At 40.5% G+C, this 19,638-nt stretch overlaps 1 protein-coding gene across 2 annotated transcripts in view; it reads right to left on the bottom strand.

Moving 5' to 3' along the window:
* The window catches only part of whrnb (whirlin b), a 99,331-nt gene that overhangs the window by 10,963 nt on the left and 68,730 nt on the right, over positions 1–19,638 (bottom strand). Inside the window, exons 6-10 of one of the 2 annotated variants that reach the window (XM_070964839.1) lie at positions 10,976–11,161; positions 8,034–8,225; positions 4,891–4,965; positions 2,967–3,660; positions 1,626–1,801 (exon numbers count right to left, since the gene is read on the bottom strand). In XM_070964839.1, the coding sequence (XP_070820940.1) occupies positions 1,626–1,801; positions 2,967–3,660; positions 4,891–4,965; positions 8,034–8,225; positions 10,976–11,161 (1,323 nt within the window). The remainder of the gene's footprint in view (positions 1–1,625; positions 1,802–2,966; positions 3,661–4,890; positions 4,966–8,033; positions 8,226–10,975; positions 11,162–19,638) is intronic. The other variant, XM_070964840.1, reaches the window with a different exon arrangement.

Here is a 19,638-nt window from a genome sequence, read left to right on the forward strand (position 1 = left end):
GAGAGGAGAGAAGTGGCTGACACTTACTGTCTCCCAAATCTATACCACATACTAATTATATGCAGTATATACTACATACAAAGTGTCATAATATACAGTTTTAGCAGTTAGTATAAAAAATATGTGCATAGCCCATGTCCATTGACTGTCACTGTGACAGCAGCTGACACACCTGGTGTGTATATTTTCTCAGTTTCTTCATCTCAGGTTAAAGTGGAAAGCTTCATTTACAGATAAAACTCTTCTCTCAATCAAGCAATCAAAACTCACCTGCCTGCACAGAAGCACCAGTAATCATCATATTGTCTGTCTTGCAGCGTGGTAATGACCAGAGTTCATGAAAATCCCTAAGTACCTTTATCAGTTTTTCCTTGTCTTGTCTGCTACCTGCCTTCCTGACTTGTGTTTCCCTGTCTGTGCTGTTGTGGAAATTCTCTGCTGCTGGTGAAGAATGAAATAGAGACTTCTACAGGATTTTGTATGTAGATGTTAAGAGGTCTAGACATCAGAATTTAAAACACAAAAAGGACCTGATATCCTGGTTAGGAAATGGGAGGTAGGGTGTTTCAAGCAGATGAAGTACAAGGAGCTGAAATTACCATTACAGTGCTCAGGTGTCTCATCCTCACCAGCTGTCGCCCATGCCCTGCTGGTCTGCTCTCACTCAAGAACTCGGTCAAGTCTTTCTGCCGTCACAAAGAATCTGGACCTGTCTCCACTTGCCTTCAGTCACGTTGGATTCTGCCTCATCTCATACCCTGCCCCATATCCTTATATTAATTAAATGGTTAAGCTGTCATCTGCTTCCTGTCTCATTGGTCGGAGCCTGGTGTTTTGGGTCCTGTGAACTACTATGCATCTCTTTTATACTCTGGCTCTGTGCTGAGTGTTGAGATGAGTATCTTTCTATTTCTTATTGTCCCTTGTATGCTCTAATTGGAAGGAACAAGATTATAGATTATCCTAAATGACTTCTAAACTGATTTGCAATGGAAGCATTAAAAAAAACTTTGTTTCAATTTATTTTACAAATTTCCACTTCATTTTTTCCTCCTGTAAGACCATGTAGGTTTTAGCTCTGTGGTTTGGTGGCCAACAAGACAATTTAGGTCTCTAGATTAAATCCACAGACCCTGTTGTATGAAAATCTCTTATTACAATTTCATGATGAAAGAAATAGTTTATATTCTTGTCAAATTTTTCACATCTTGTCTTCTGTTAATGAAATTTCCCGACAACACAATCTTCTCCTTGTATGCAAATGACTTGAGACAGAGTATATTTCATTTTACCCTCGTTTTTTTCTTCATCTGTTCATTTGATTTGTCTGCTACCATACAGTCATGTGCTCAAATGTTACATCATTATGTGAGAGCAAATAATCTGCTGCTGCGTAATTAATTACATTGTATCTGCAGTGCTTTTACTTGTCTCTGATAAGTTGTGGTGTAATGTGTGCTTACATAATAACATAATTCCATAAAGGTAATGAAAGCAACTGAAGTAGAGCTGAAACCACAGTAAGTCACCTTGGGACAGGATAATCTGGATTTGTTAACTATGAGTAACACGGTGAATCTAATGACTTGTTGAAGTGGTTATGTATGACAGAACAAAGCCCTCACTTGTCTGGTGGCCCCTGGAGGAAGTGCATGAGCCCCTGGCTGTTCCAGATGGCCCTGCTGGTTCTTGCTGGGTCGAGGGCTGCCATCCTTACTGAGGCCTCCTGCCTCAGCTATATCCACACCGCTGTCCTCACTCAGAGTCTGGCCACTGTCTGACAACTGGGACAGAGTGGCCCCTGGATGGGACAATATAATATAAGTGCACAAAGAGCGATAGTGGCCTTTATTTACCCCAGTATAGAAAGAAACTTTATTCAAGACAGACTTTTTATCTAAAATCTATTCTAAACAAACATTTTATCACATTTCAATATTATTTCATTACATTTTAGTATGATCTCCATATTTACCTCTTGCCTGTCAGTATTGTACAATATACATAATATAAGTAGTTACACGACTGGATTTCTGGATTTCTTTGTTATTGTGTGTATCGTTTTTAAGTACTTGCATAATTCCTTTATAAGATATTGTAATGTATTTATTGTGCATAGCTTCTTTATTGTCTATTCAATGTCTTATTTTATTTTTCTTTATTTCATTCAGAACTTCACCTGATCTCTCACCTTCAAGCCTGTCTCTGTGCAGTCTTATCATATCTTGTCTAATCTAAGCCCATACACTTTACTGTTCTCACTCACTCTAGGCTAATGGTCTAATGTCTGTTTCAAACAAAACGTACAAGAGCAAATCGTTTTTGGGAAGTTGTCCACAGAATAATAGGCAACACATAATCCAACAAACCAGTTTACTAGGATGATGATGTTGATGTGTTTGAATCAAAGTTCAGTTTAGTTGAAAGTTCATTTTCGTTGAACTTTGATCAAAGAAAATTGGCAGAAAATTAGTGCTACACTGGCTTGTGCAGCTGCTCTGTCCGTTTGAAACAACGGTCTTACTCAACACAATGTCAGACTTGCGCTTTTGTTTTGAAAACTCTGTGGCCTGTTACCATCCATCCATCCATCCATCCATCCATCCATCCATCCATCCATCCATCCATCCATCCATCCATCCATCCATTTTCTATGCCGCTTATCCCTTTCGGGGTCGCGGGGGGCCGGAGCCTATCTCGGCTGTCAACGGGCGAGAGGCAGGATACACCCTGGACCAGTCGCCAGCCGATCGCAGGGGGCCTGTTACCATGTAACCACCCATTCAAACTGCGGACCTGTGTTTCATGTCATCCCTGACTCTTTCCTTATGTAAATAAATTAAATGGCAAAGTGCCTCTCCATGTTTTCGGGGACTGAGGGGGGGTATTACTATTTAATGTTTTGAGACTTTAAATATGGACTTTTATTTGAGAATTCACAGCAGCATAGCCACAGACTAGTGTACCTCTTTGCTGTGGTCTGGAGTCTGCAGACAGCCGGTTCATGTCTGTTATGATGACTTTCTGGGCAAGAGCAGGTGAGCAGGGCCGGTCAGGACTACAGGGTGGAGCAGCAGGTGTGATGACTGAGGGGCAGGGGGAGGGGCATGGCGAGGGACGGGGTGATGGATGAGGGGATGGCATGGGAGATGCTGCTTTGGAAGAGGATGCCGACTTTGACAAGATGGCAGACTTCTCATAGGAGCTGGATCTGGAAGAGAGCTTGATAGATGCCTCTGGCTTAGCAGAGCTGGACGAGTCACGATGGTGCAGGAAGCCTGGACAGGTGTGGTGTCCTGAATTGGGACGGCTGTGGTGGGCAGAATGGTGGTGGAAGTGATGAGCAAAATGAGGGTGGTTGTGCTGTTCGGAGTCAGAGAGCTGGAGGGAACTCTGACAGCTGTGATGGAGTGTATTGAGGGAAGTGTGGTGGACAGAGACTGGTGAGGGCTGGTGGATGGCGGGGAGGGATTTGAGCGACTTGTGGAGGCAGTCCTGGAGTAGCCGGGTGGGGCCAGTGAAGAGCAGATTGGAGCCAGGCTGCACCAGCCGTGCTGAAGGCTTCCAGTTGAGGTCCTTCTCCCTCGACAGCCTGCTCTGAGCCTGTAGAGGAGCAGCCCTGAAGGGTGGAGGAGATTCACCTGAAGCCTGCATTTCATCCTGCCAATGCAAAGAAGTACACATGAAACTCAAGTAACAAAATGAAAAAAGCTAGTAATTTAAAATCCATAAGATTTCAGTCTTAGATGATTTGGTGACACAGTGATTTCTTTTGAGAATCAGAAAATCAATCCTGACCCTTTCAGTATTTACAAGAAGTTCAAAATGTTCAGTATGTAGCTTTTTGTCCCCTTGTCCAATGCCTTCACACTCTGGTTCAGAGAACTTCTGATGGTTTTCAGGCCTGTGACCTCTTGTTGAGTGCTATATGAAAGTACATGTTCTAACTCTGGAAGCCAAATGTTTTGGAAATTAAATATGAATGTTCAAGGTAGCACCAGAAAATGAATTCTAATCTTTCTGGTGATTGTCCCTGACCCCTGAACTTTTACACACACACAAACACACACACACACACACACACACACACACACACACACACACACACACACACACACACAGAGAAATTTACCTCTGCATTCAAAATTAAAGATTGTAATGAGATTCACTACACACATTTATGCTCCCTAGAGGATGAACTCTGGGGAGCACACTGAAATTCTGGACACTCCATAAGCTTTCATCTATTGCGTCCCTCTGGCTAAAAAGTTATTATTGTAAATTAAATGTCTAATGAATTTATGGTCAAATTGCCATGAAATGTGCCGAGGGATAAACTCATGATTTTAATGACTTGATGGCCTTTCTTGGAGTCGCCCTCAGCAGCAGGCTTCAGATTTTAGCCCCAGTGCAGTGTTTATAATCCTGCTCTTTCTTGTTGTGGGATGTAATGAACATTATACACTGGCGCTAATAAAGTTGGAATAAAATATTTTTTTTTATCTCTTTCCACGAAATGATTGTGACAATGTGATTTATTCTTGACAGATAAAGTGTATATCTTCATAATATACATAATGATTACATAGAATTGCACTAAATAGAAATAAACAGAGGATTGTGCCTGAAAACAAAATTATTCAAACTTCATGGGCAACAGTGTAGTTTCAATGGAACTCCTCACCTTTAAATCTTATATTGTTAATCTAATCTGTTCACTGGAACTGCGGGGAGCTCTGCTGAATAATGCATTATCTCCAGTTTTAAACCAAATCTGAAGCCTGAGGTATGGCGTGTTAAAGTTGAACAATCATGGAAACCCATTCACAGACCAAACAGTTATCTCTGCATATGCATCTTTTTATGGAAGATGAAACAAATGACACATACCAGTGCCATGCTCTGTAAGGCATTAGTGTTCTCCTCTTGGTCCTTTTCTGTCCAACCACCAACCGTGCCGTCAGTCTGAAAGGGACAGTATGAAGCATTGTAGTACTGCAGGGCGAACTCTGTAATAAAAAGTTTGTGTGGTTTCCTTTAACCTACTTAATGCAGATAGCAGATGGATGGGATTTGCCCCACAGGACAACATAATGAGTGCAAGAAAGTTTAGATAGTTAGAACAAAGTGTTTTGTTTTTTTTTCTGTAACAGCTGAATCATTTGAGGCTGCAGGCTCTATAGTGTTATTACTACAGAGCAATGGTTTTCCAAGTGGGCTTCAGGGACCCCCAGGAGACCTTTAAGGGGGTCCAGATCAAGAATGTCTTCATTTCATCAGTTTTATTCAGTATAAATTAGCCAAAGACTATGTTATAAGAGTGTTGTATGAAAATGTACTGATACTAATCAGTTCAACTCATGAAAGATGGAAACAGGAAAACACAGTTATTTTCCATTTTTGCCCGCAAAACCTTTTCCTTTTCTTTTTAGCTTCTGTGTTTGAGACTGAATGAAATCACTGAATGAGCAACACATATACAGACTGCTATGTCTGCCATGTTGCTTGTCATGTGTGAGTCTTGAGCCACAAGTTCTTTGTCTCAGTCTTCAGTGAAGAAAACTCTTAATTTCACCTTTCTACTGTATACACCTCAGTACTGCAGGCTTCACCCTCTTCCAACAGGCAAAAATGATGCCTTCACTCCCATTTTGATAACATGCCTTTTTCACAGAAGCCATTAAACATGTCACAGGAGGACAAACACAGGTGCAAATAATAAAATGAATGATGGTTGAATTCTATTTAGCTGTGTCAGTTTCAGACTGTCACACTGCCCTGGCTTACTGAATAAAACAGAGCTATTGTTAATGTTATTAGTAACACCTAAGCTTTTTCTACAACGACAAGTCAAAATGTCCGCTGGGAAAGTGAATGTGAAGTTGACTCAGACCTATTTTCAATTAAGCAGATAATAAGCAATCCTAAACTTGCAGGTGAAATAAAAAAAAATAGACATTCCAATCTGAATTGGGTCCTTGTGGCTCATCTGTAATGAAAGAGAAAAGGAAATATCCTTTTTCATTGTCATTTTTATAATGGCAGAATTCTCTTAGGCCTCTTTTGACAACATCAGAAACACTGGGCAAGCTGAAACACGCCACTCAGAGGACCCCAGTGCACCAGTCTGGTTTCTGGCAAGGGTGCTGGGGTTTTTCTTTTTCATTTCTTTTTTTTTTTTTTTTTTTAATCATTTTAACAATTACAACCCTGGACTATGAAATTTTATCCAACGGGATTGTTTTTTGTTTGTTTGTTTGTTTGTTTGTTTGTTTTTTTCTTATCTTCTATCTGTTTTTAAGCTTCAGTATAAAGGGCTCTAATCCATGCACATCTCCAAATACCCCCTCCCCCATTTCTCGGCATTGGAGTATGCCAAGAGATGGGCAATTATGGCTATTGGCTATTGTACTGTAAATGGCTATCTCACAGCTAACCTGTATAGAAATATCTATCTAATGAGACAATGGGGTGTCATAACATGCTGTTGCTACAGTGAATCTTATTGTTTCTTGCTGAGTAACTAAGTGACTTTCAGTTAAATGCAATTAGCTTTTTATCGAGGGGTTGTTATTTCACAACCACAATAATGACTGTGCCAGCACGGGCAATTACACAGACACATGGTGTGCTGTGGCAGGCACTGCCACCAGCATGCCTTTAATGGCAGCATCAAGTAGCAAACCATGAAAAGAGAAATACACCAAAACCAAAGAGTTTGGTCACTAGTTTAGGCACTGGACCAGAATCATGAGGCAGAGGAAAATAATCCACGCTTTGTTGAAGCTAACACCAAACAGTGTTGACTCATCACACTGATCTGTTGTGTCTTCTAGGGGCCAGATCGCTGGTGGAAGTGGATCAGAAGCAGATTGTCACCTGGCAGAATGAGGGCTCTGGGTTGATGCGGCCCACAGTGAAACATCAATACTACATAGTCGCTGACCTGCCACAAAGATGAGCTGCTCTATGTCAAAGACTGATGCTTGGAAGCTGATACTGAGGGAAAGGGAAAAATGATATGTGTCTCTGAAGACAGATAAAATAATGCAGCGCAAAATAAGACCAAGGTTGAGAGAGTCAGAATAGAACAGAGCCGCTGTGCCCTCGTACACATGTATCATTCCACAAAATCAACAGATAAATCTCAATATTTGCTCAGAAATTTAGATATACTGTCATCATCACTATGTTTTACACATATGAGCACTCTACATGGATTTACCCACACTAAGCCTGGTTACACTTACACTACAGTCAGGTGACTGATAATTGTAAGCTTAACTTTAAAAGTCTATGGAAACATCAGAGTTACCCCACCAGTAAAGTACCAGAGTGCTTGCAGAGAGAACACTGATCACACCAGGGATGACACTGAGACAGCTTACTACATGCCCAGATGACCTGGCCAGTCTCAGCCATCTTTGATATCTTACCAATATAGTAGAAATCAAAACAATTCATTTTTTCCTGAAAAACTTTAATGGTGACACTGTAACAGCTGTACGATGGAAATTAGAATTTTATGACTGGTAAATGCAAAATGGTTGCTGAGATACTTGTTCTACTCCATACTCACAAGTCAGTGAATTGGGCCTTGATGATGTTTCATAAGTCCACAAGAACACAAAATCTGACCTTATTTTTTGAAAAGCTTTGTTGTACTGAAGTTGTACTGTATATTCAGTGAGGTCTATTTCAGATGAACAACAGACCTCTTTTATCCAGTCACATCAGTCCACAATCAAGAGATGCAGTCTATTTGGATAATTGCTAATGAAATTAACAAGTAGCACTTTGTGCCAGCCAGTTGGCATAGCTTGAAAATTAAATTAGATGTGTGGTAAATAATTTTACAAAGTTGAAAATTCCAGCATAGGAGTTGCCTTGTCAGTTCTTATCTTGCACTATTACCACTAATGTATGTGATATGCACCTTTGAATTAGGTCGCATTAAAGTGGCAGAATGGGACAAGTCAAGAAAATATTTCGATCCACGTCACACTTTCAGGTATAATGGATAACAGATCTACCGTAGAAGGGACGATGTGTCCTGCATTATGGATCACAGGGGCTGCATGGTTGCAGTGGCCCTGGGGATGCATCACTCCCAGGCCTCCACGCCAGGCCTGATGAGCCTCCCTCTCACGGTGCAACACCAGCCTGTCATACAACTCCAGATCCTGGGCAGCTACCAGACTCCTCACCTCAGACAACATGGACAACTGGAGAAAAGGAGAAGACCAAACTGGGATAAGAACATGCATGAGGGAAAAAGCAGAACATTGAAGGCTGTTTTTAAGATACTATGTGTAGGAATTGTATTATTTTTATGTGATTACAGCATCTGTCAACCTATTTAAATCCTACACACTGTTACTTCGGATGAATAATGACCACAAGATATAATTAGATGTAATTATTAAGGTCATGTCGGGTTTTAATATAAATAAAAAAAAGTGAAATTATATAAATAGAAAAAGAGAGATTATTTGCTCAATGGAACTACTGATACTGTTCCTTGAAATTTTCAATAAAGGGCAGTTGCAGAATTTTCACCTGTTCTATCAAATACCAGCTTTTAAAGGTGAACAGGACACCAAATAACTGGTCCACACAAAGACACAATGAATCCTAATTTCCATTTCAAAATGGCCACATATAATACACTAAATTACTTTCCTGATGTTTTTGTTGTTTTTGTACTAGTTGCTTTGAACGTATAATAGCCTCTGGGAGCAGTTAAATACATCCCTGAAATTGTAGTTAAGGGTACCTTTGCTCTAAAATTTTAAGTTCGTAACTGGAGTTCCGAGTATTCACACAGATATGGAATGAAAAGATTAGGTCCCATCTGGTTCTGAACTGATTTGATTTCACAACTCCTTAATGTAGCCATGTGGTTGGTTGTCAGTCTCTTTAGGAATTAGTGTTGGGGAGGGAAACGTTGTTATGACTGGAACATTTTCATCTAACTGTGCCTGCTCCTTTGTAGGAGAAAGTATAAAAATATGAGAACAAAATATTACAACTCATTCACTTTTTAAAGAATTATGTAGGGTGTGCATAAAAACATCCCAGGTGTTGTCTGTCATGTCTTCCTCCTGTCTTCAACTGCTACACCCAGGAAGTGGAATAGGATTTCTAGATGACTCTGGGATCAAGAAAGGGTCTGAAACATTTTTTGGAATTTACGGTCAGAATCTTGAAAAAAGAAATGGCCCAGATGTCTTTGAATGTGCCATCATGCACATAGAAAAATGCTAAGAATGATGCTTACTCACTGACTTCATAATCAACAGGTAGCTTCATTATTGGCTAAAGATGTTCAGTTGTCAGGGTCAAAATTCATGTAAATGTATTATTTATCATTCCATACACATAGTTGGACTTTCATACTTCCTGTTTTGAATCTGTGCTCAGATTTCTGACTTTGACCATTAGCAGAAAATAGTCAGTTATTTGCAAATATAAATCTTAGTCATCATTACAGGGTTTTTACAGTGAACTGTTCGAGACTACAGTTGTAAGTGTTAATAAGTTGTTTATAAACTGACTGCAGTCGAGGTGTTCTTGAGTTCTTTTCCAGGGCATGGAACAAGCCATTGAATGGCTTGCTAAAAAGACAAAGCAAGTGTCATGCTGAAGGATGGTTTATCACAACCTGGCAAATCAAAAGCTGTTCTTATTAATGCCTTACACCTATAATAAGAATCATTGGATTGGCTTCAAGCAGAGAGGTACATTCTATTTTATTACATCCTATTCTATTAGCATATAATCTTTGTCGGCATGGAGATAGAGCACAGTTACCTTGTTTCTTTCATTTTCATCTGTTTTTCATAATGGTGGGCATCAACATGCCTGCAAGTGTTTCTTAACACAACTGCCTCACAAACAGAAGGGTGGATGACCTTGCATACATTGCCTCCTATGAATGCCTGTTAGCTAGATCAAAAGGTTTTCACTGGAGGATTTTTAAGCTCTAGTATGGATGTCAGGAGCTTTTTAGGTGCTTTGTTTTGGACTCATATCGGGTCATTTAATGGCTGTATATGAATATTGACTTTGTATTGATCTGATGCTTTCCTCTCTTTCTCTGTTACATGAAATTTTATAAGAAAATACAACAAAATCAATCAGGTTTTATATAATTTATGAATGAAATAGCAAACGTTTATTAGCTATTAACTGAAGTTAATAAATCCTTTATTGCAGATGCTTTCTTAAAAAGTACACCAAACCCTTTATGTCCAAAATTGCCTTGTCAAGTTTCAAACATCCTAGTGGCTGTTTACATCAGAGTGAGAAAGAGAAAAAAAGAAATTTGGTCTGAAAATCAAGCTTTATAACCACATTTTCAGGTACATTCAAGCTTTTTTTATGAGCTATGTTATGAACACTTTTTTCACAAGCTCAAAACATTTATCTCTCTTTCTGATCCTGAGGCCCTGTTTACACCTGACATTAACATTTCTATCTGGGGTGATAATACCACAAGCTCTAAACCTCTAAATTTGGAGGAGGTCTGGGGTCTGGGATATGGCATATGGCCACATTCTTTTAGCAGTGTGAACTGCAGTGTGAAACTGAAGGACTGCCTTCTCAATCGACGTCCTCTCCATAAGCGGTGGTGGTGCAAAACAAGAGGAAACCTTAACAAAGGGCAAAATGGATTCTTGTGAATGGAGCACACACAAAACACACTGTCTGATTTCTGTTTGTGGTGCATGTTAAAAACAAAAACACACTTGGTCTTTGCAGACGAAATTGATGTTTGTGTTTATTTGCAGATAGAACGGGGGAGTTTAGATCCAATTACAAGCGGTCACTCAAGATGCATGTGGAGATGGACTCTACTGCCACAAATGAACTGACATACTTAGAGCTGTCCACTTGTGATCTGATCACCCAAGAAGCATGTTGATGACAGGTGTGAACCTGTCCTGGCCACAGAGACCAGCTGTGCAGTTACCTTTGCATGCGTGTTGAAGAGCTCAAACAGAGCCATGGCCAATGGCTCCACTCCTATGTGTCCCTCCTGGTACTCCTGCAGGTAGTAGGCCATGGTCTGCCTCTCTGGCTCCGTCAACAGCATGTAGGCCTGCTGCTCCAGAGACACCTGGGCACCTGGTGGGCCCACACTTCTGTATCCTGCCGGCTGGATGGACATATTGGTTGATGCACAAGGAAAGATAAATAGAAAAAAGAAGAGAGAAAAATTAGGGTTAGAGACAGAGACGATAAGAAGAGTTATCTAACTCTACAAGCCCAGTAGCAAGCAAACGGAGAGTCTTCAGTTGTGTGCAGACCTTCCATCCTACCCTCCCATCCTGTACACACAGGGCAATGGCTGAGCTTATCTCACTCAGGGAAAAGGCACCACTTCAAAGTTGCAGGGCGAGTCAGTCAGAACTCGTTTGCCTTTAAGACTCAATCATTTTTATCTTCATAAGCAGCTCGACTTGGAAACAGCTCTTCTCACGGTTGATAGATTGAGTGAGTTTCAGTGAGGTCCCGCGGTTTTACCCCGACTGTGAAAACCTTTGTATGATATAAAGAGAATAAATAGGAACCTGCAAGCAGGGAAAAGCTGCTGGGGAAGATTTTTCTCTCCCACAAAGTTATAGCTGTGAATGGGGCAAACACAAATAAATAGTTCATTAGATGGTGGAAATGAAACATTTAAAAGTCTTCAATGTTGAGACTTACACAGCTCCATGATGATGATGATGATGCTCAAGGAAAACACAACATAACAAATGAGACTGTAAAAGGCCATTGATGAGAAAGTATGTATAACTGAAAACTAGGATGCTTAGAGGTAGCATGAGAGAGAGAGAGAGAGAGAGAGAGAGAGAGAGAGAGAGAGAGAGAGAGAGAGAGAGAGAGAGAGAGAGAGAGAGCAACGACAGAAGCAGATGAAGACAATGCACGGATGAAGAGAAATTCTTACTTGTAATTTGTTGGGAATTTGTAGTATTGATGTGTATTGGCATGAAAAAGAAGGAAATGAATCACTTCAAAGCTCAGGGTTAGAGGGAATAAACACTTTGACAGTCCACTCTGAGCTATGAAGCTCTAGTGAAAGTTCAGTCAGGAAGATGATTCCTTTGCACACTTCGGCCTGTAGTTTATGTCTCATATCCTCCTCCACTCACTCCTCTCACACATGCTCACTCATCATTTCTTTGCTGTCCTTGTCTGGGGCTGTCAATTGAGATATCAGCTGTTCTCATCAGCTGGTCACATCTGTCCAATAGCAGAGTGCCACACGTTCACCGTTAGCCTTTAATCTTGCTGCTGTCTTTTTTAAATCTGATTCCCTCTCTGCCTCCATCCTTTCATGCTACAGTTATGTGCACCCCTCCACCTCCACATCGCTGCCAAGACTTTTACAGATCTTCAGCCTCATCATTCATCATCAGCCTATCAGTCAACAGGGTCATCAGCCACCACCACCACCAGTAGGGGGGCTGGGGGGATTTAACTTGCTGCGGTTCAGGGCGATGCCCCTCGATTACATGATCTCCCTGTGGAGTCTAAGTACCAAAGACTTTCTGACAAGACTTAATTATCACGTATCATCTGTAATAATAAACAATTACCTTTCCTTCATTCACTTGCCTCTCCTGATTGAAATGCTTGTGTTGTATTGGGGGCTTGTACCTGTGATTTAATTAAATCAAGTTAAGTCAGCTGAATGAAATGTGATTCCTCGAGACAATGACAAAGCAGTGTACCCTAATTATTTTTTGAAGGCCATTCCATCACCATTTATTGCAAAAATGCATGGGTGTAAAAAGCATGTAGTCTGTGTTAAATAATAAATAAGGGAGGAGCAAGGAGGAGGAAGAAGATAATCTGGGGAAGTTCCACAATCTGTGGTCCAAATTGCCTGTCTTCATTCTGTTTGATGTCCTATTAGTGACTTTCATGTGAGTATTAATCAACTGTATCAAGTTAGCCTAACTGATGTTACAATCAAAGCTACCCAGGGTCAATATAATCAACAGACAGAGGGACAGACACAGACTAATGGCTGAAAGTCCTCCAAACAAACAGACACAATAAGTTGCTCATGATTGTTGCCATTAAAATGACAGCCAGAACATATAAAACTTCTGTACTGTAACAAATGTCAGAGTGAAACAGAATATGCAGGCAAAGTGTCATTGCCAGAGGGAACAAATCTTTCAGAGGTTTGATTGGTTTGCAAAACCATCAGACTGTAAGTCTCTAGGGAATGCAGAGTGATGCAGAGAGAGAGAACTCTTGGCCTCCACCCACACCTTCCTCACCTGTGGAGGATGGAGAAATTGATGCCTTAGACTTTAACCACATGCTTTACAAATGTAAACTAAATGTTTCCCACCTCTGAGCCATGATATTGACATGCAGTGGTGAAGGAAGTATTCAGATCCTTTACTTAATGCTCAGGGCCCGTCCAGGAATCTGGCCCCTGTGTGTGTGTGTGTGTGTGTGTGTGTGTGTGTGTGTGTGTGTGTGTGTGTGTGTGTGTCTGTGTGTGTCTGTGTGTGTGTATAGATAGATAGATAGATAGATAGATAGATAGATAGATAGATAGATAGATAGATAGATAGATAGATAGATAGATAGATAGATAGATAGATATTACCACTAAACTAGCAACTGCAGCAGGGAGAAGTGCAGCCACCAGCATGCCATCTCTCCAACCATGTCCTTTCCCCTCTCCTGTACCACCTCTCCTGCATCTGTCCACAGCCCTTCTCCCAATCCTTGCTTGCTCAGTAGGGTTTCCCTTGTTGAGAATTTAGGGTTATGCATCATTTAATGTTTACAGTAAAAGCCTGTGAGAAGAATTTTTCCCCTTTGAAATGTGTAAGCATATCACACCCCCCAGAAAGCTCATTTATTTCCACTTGCTTATGAGAAGGACCTGACCAAGAAATGCAAGACTAAGTGGAAAGACTGTTAAGTAAGGAGATTCTATTCAACTGGGAAATGCTGACTGTGGCTTTATTAGGCCCCACCTGAGCCACCAAAGTGTAGTAAGTAGGCCATAATAATGTGGTTTTGTTTCTCAGTCGAGATTACAACATGATCATCTGATCCCAGCACTGTGCAGGAGAACAGATCTAATTAGCACTGTTATGTTAACAGCGGTCAATGTTTGTCAGACTGCCATGGAAGAGAGCATAGCCTTCCAACTCTGGCAGTCCTTAATGATGTATGATTTATTGTAAAACTTGTCAGATATTTGCTAAAATGCAGGTGCCAGGTCACCACAAGCAACAGATGTGAGGTGTCCACCCACACAATGCATTTCAATCCAACTTACAGCACAGACAGGAAGTTAAAAGACAAATCAACAACAAGGAAAAGTCAGAGCACTTTTCGTTACTAAAACTCACAAAGCACTTCCTGTGTTGGCACAGAACTTGATATAATCGTGGTGTGCAGAATTGTCCAATATGGCTGTAATTATGGCCCCATCATTAAGCATTTGAGCTAATGACTGATGCTGTTGTTTTTCTTGGGATCAGACTTGCTGAATTTGAGTTTAAAAAGCATATTCCAAGGTAAGATTGCTTGACTTTCAGAGGCATTGTGACCGCTGTGTTTTCAGCACTTTTCATGTCATTGTTCTAATCATATAAACCCTGGATCATCTGAAGGAGGTGAAAGAGGAACAATAAAATGTTAATGCACTGCACCTGCGGTCCACATAAAGCAGAAACAATAGATATATATCCAAATAAAATTTCACAGAGAAAATAAAGGCAATACAACCACAAGGCAGGCAGAAGGATAATAAACTACTCTGGAGAGCAGGGGTTGAGACATAGAGAGGCCCCATGAGGCAATTCATAAATACGAAAAGCAGCTCAGAAATCCCCCCAAATTCTCCAGACAGCAATTCCTTCTTTCAATGATAAAAGAAAACAACAGTAGACTAACACATCATTCCGAGTGGTCCCTGAGTGCAACATGTACTTAGCAGGCTAATGTTATATCACTGCATCATGGCGACTGTCAAGGAAACAAATGTAGACACAGTGTCAGGCTGACACAGATAGTGTTATGCAGGCAAGTTTTGTGGTGAGCAAGCTAATAGTTTAGAAGCTGAAAGCTCATACAGAAGGAGAATTTACGAAGGAGTTGCTTTTTGCAGCTGCTGCTAGCACTGATAAAACAGTTCCAAAGTGTCCGTTTTATGTCAAGGAATTTATAGAGATGAAAGGAAAATCTGATGTGGAACTCAGGGATGAGAAGCGTCTGTGTGATTTGGCCCTCATGGTGAACATCATCAAGAATCTCTCGGAGCTGAGGCTCAAGCACCAGCCAGCTTCACAGCTCTCTGTTTTCAAATCAGAAATTATTTGGAACAATTTATTAAAGCTGTGGCAAGGACAGCTGGAAAGAGGAAAGACTGTGCATTCTCCTACTCTGCAAGAACCAAAGCCTGCTATGACATCTGAATATGCTGGTGAGTGTGAACAGTCCTTCAGGCATTTGGTGAGAGCTTTCAGGCCATGCAAAGTAACCAAAACTGAACATATTTGTGCTATGTTGTTTAATGTGGAACCAGCTGATGTTCCTGACAACCTGTAAAATGAAAGCAACAACCTACTACTGTTAGCAGCTCTTTTTTAAACTGACTCTTGAAAAGACCTGATTCTGCTCAAAACTGACTGGCCCAAACTTGGAAAAACAGCTGAAAGTTGCATTATCATCATCACTACCATATTACATCAGACACCTCACCAAAGAAGCATTTCCAGCATTTGCATTAGAGGTCAGAGTGATGTATGTGTTCACCAATTTAATATGGTCCTTGATAAGGAAAAGGTTCCCCACCCCCGCCCTAGAGAGCTGCCCACGTAAAACTGTTTTTGTTGTGAGGAAAAGAAAAATCTTACTATATTTCCATGAGATCTGGGTTAAATTCAAGTAAAACACATCCTTGACACCATGTGGATACAAAATAAATCAAAAATGGCAAGAGGTCAAAGAAATATAGTGTTTAACTTTCACTTTCACAATTAAAGGCAGCAAACACCAGCAGAGCATGATTTCTGCCTGTATTTTTAAGCAGTAAAGGGTTTGCATTTTAAATAGCCATAGAGTATAAAGCACATCAAACTACATCTGCGCCTAAAGTCCCCCCATCTGCATTTTCAGCAGATCCTGGCAGATGAGCCTCCAGACTGGGTCACTGAAAATATTGCATCTCATGAGACTCCAGCCAGAAAAGCCTTTATGTGAACAAACGAGACTCACTCCCAATACTGGAATGTTGTTGCAAGCACTGATGCTTTGAAGGTTAAGTTTTTGTTTTTTAACTGAACACTTTGCAGTCATGCAAATCTTGGAAATCCAAACTGTGATTTTCCTGTTGTCAGTTGCTGTGTCACATCATTTTCTTCAGGTTCAAGAAATGGAAACATCTGAAGAGACATAAACCTTTTATCACGATATTTGCAAGAGCAACTGTTTTTGTGTTTTTGTATTTTTTTTTCTTTTATACCAGCAATGTAAATAATACAAAAGGCTGTGTATTTTTATTTTAGACTAGGCAGTCACACACAACATGGTACAACAGACAATGAAGAAATCAGCTTGAAGGTATGTTACTGACATTTCTGAAGTAGTTTGACAAAATAGTGTTATTGCTAGCTTTTTTATGACTTAATGGAATTTTCTAAGAGCAAACTGGGCGCAGATAAGTAAAAGGTCTGATTCTTTGGTTAAATGAAAAAATGGCTCACAATGTGTACAAAATCTGAGCAGCTCCAAAAGTCATCTTATTATCAAATGAATAATTAGTAGGAAACTCATTTGTTTTGCCAAATGTATTTTGGTTGCCAGGAGTGCATACACTGACAACAAAGCTTATTTATCAACAGGTCAAAGCAGGCAACTGCCTCAGGGCTGCAGCCCCCAGGTGTTCAGAAAAAAAGTGTGCTCTTGGATACCTCAGGGGTCGAAAAAACATGAGTGCCCTCTAAGGAAGCTCCATGAGCAAGAAAACATGGTGAGGAAAACGTGAGATGCAATATGGCTGCCCTCCTTGCTCAAAAAAATTAGTCAGCATTTAATAGTTATACTTTAAATCATTAATGGTAATTTGGAGACAATGGTCAGGGTAAGGGCGGGGGGGGGGGGGGCATTCTTGGGCCATTCTAACATCATCTAGGCGATGGTTGAGAGTGATTGGAGGGTGCCCTCAGCATGAACATTTTGTGTTGTCAGTAAAAGGTTTGCAGCTACATGGGGCGGCAGTAGCTCAGTCTGTATGGACTTGACGCAGGGACCGAAGTTCACCAGTTCATGGTAGAGGTTCACAACCTCTAACCACTAAGGGGGCTCTGCTATGTGGCAGACCCATTGTTCTGACATCTCTCCACATAAATTGCATGTGTATTTGTTTGTGTGTGGAAATGACTAACAGAGTGAAAAAATTAATTTCCCAGAGGGACATATTCAATCATTTGTATTGTAAATGTTTCCTTTTTAATTTGATTTATTGATTAATCATATATGAACAGAATTTTTAGGAAATAGGTTGGTGTGTGTATTGTAAGTGTATGTGCATAGGTTTGTGTGTGTGTGTGTGTGTGTGTGTGTGTGTGTGTGTGTGTGTGTGTGTGTGTGTGTGTGTGTGTGTGAGAGAGAGAGAGAGAGAGAGAGAGAGAGGCTGTGTAGCTTAAAGTCTCTCAGATGTCCTCTAAATTATGACGTGTCAGCAGTCATGTGCTTACCAATCACATCCACAGAGCTGGGCCCTAATTAATTTACAGCACGTTGCCTTTACTAACAAGCTGCTTTTAGATAACTACCCCCATTCAAGTCACTATAATAAAAGCGCTGAATGCCACATGTCTTGTCCCTCAGCACCCACTCGGTTTTCAGAACAGCATCCTTTATACACTGCTCGTAATTCATTAATGGTTACCCAGTGGCTGTTTAAATGCTCGTTGGACATGCATTAAATCAACATGGCCACCCATCCGATCTTAAATTACAAAACTCATTAGGCCTCGACTGCTTGGGGCTTAGAAATTGGACCTGTTTCTGAAGAATAGCTGCTTAATTATAGTAGAGCCTTAGATACAGACTGTGTTGGTGCACATTTTAGCATGTAGCGCAGCTGTTTACAATGTCAATGTCGATCATTTTATAAAGGAAACAATGGGGGTGGGGAAATGAGCAACACAGGACATAATAAATAGTCTTGATCATCACCATAACTGTTAGTTGAGAGCGTTTATATTGACTGACATGGTGTCAAAATTATGTAACAATTATGTAATTGTGTAAAACAAAAAGGGTTAATAATCCATAGTACTGGGGGCCATATTTTCTTCCCAGGATGGCAAAGTCATGACCCGTCCTACTCTGCCTCTGATTGGCTGACCCTGATATTCTTACCCTAACCTTAACCAGTCTCACTCCTCATGCTTAAACCTAACCAAGCCAACCAACACCGAAGGCAGTAAGTGCTAGAGGTGCACCAAAAGCAGGTTAAACAGCATACACTAATCAGACACTGACAAGGTCACACACTGGGGGTAAGGACCTCCTGCTGAACGCTAAAAGAAGAGTGAAGACACAATCTAATTTTGTTAAGCATGAACAGTAGCAGCATATACTTTATAAGTTCTATATAAGTTTGTATAAGTCAGCAAGAGAGGCACTGCTCACTGAATCCTTTCCAGAGAAAGAGTGGAACTCCTGAACTGCTGAGTTACAGTAGAAAATGAATGCTGTGCTGTGCTGTGAACAGACAATGCTATGTCAGTTAGTCAAAGTGACAAGACCTGGAGGTAACAAAATATGCATTACGTGATGAGCAATGCAGTTGGTTGACTTTAGTACTAACCAAAAGCTTTGATAAAGCTTCAAAATGTTTCTTTATTTCTGGTTGAGCTACTTAAGCATATTATGGTGAAGCAAAATCTTTAATATCTTTTGTTGAATTTTCATTTTACTGGTGTAGTGAATTTGTCAGTATCTCTTAGAGCTCAAGGCACTGCAGCTTAAGAAAACACATCTTCAAACATTTTCATCAATTTGACAACACAAGTGCATTTAGAAAACGCAAATGTGTAATAGTAAAAACGCTGTATTTATCATCCATATAAAAAGTTCATCCATATAAAAAAGTTTTATCTTGTCTTCTCTTAAATCCACATAATGACAGGAAGTGTTTCCAGGCTGGTCATACTGAAGTCAGGTCCATTTATCATCCATTCAGTCAATGATTTCATTCAAGCAGGTACTTGGGTGAGTTCAGTGAGATGTTTGGTACCATATACAGCGCAGTCTTAACTGCCAAAGTCTTCTCTCTTCAGCTTCCTGCAAGGCAGATGATGAAGATGCACCCCCGAGTCCCTGGTTGAACCTCCAATGAGCTGTCTCCATCCACAGGTCAAGAGCTGGCTTTGGGTCAAATGTCTCTGTTTTTATCTTGGACAGACAAGATCTGTACTTGGTCATTTTTTTTGTTGAGACTTGTGAATCCCCTGCTCAAAGACTGTCAGAGACGATTCAACCACCTCATTGTTGGAGTAACCAAGTCATACACAGATGATGCTGCCAAGCCTTCCTGCTTGCTTTCAGTGCATCTATTCTCTCAAAGAGGAGTTCTGT

Source organism: Chaetodon trifascialis, chromosome 6 (assembly GCF_039877785.1).
Source record: "Chaetodon trifascialis isolate fChaTrf1 chromosome 6, fChaTrf1.hap1, whole genome shotgun sequence".
In the NCBI taxonomy this organism is placed as follows: Eukaryota; Metazoa; Chordata; class Actinopteri; order Chaetodontiformes; family Chaetodontidae; genus Chaetodon; species Chaetodon trifascialis.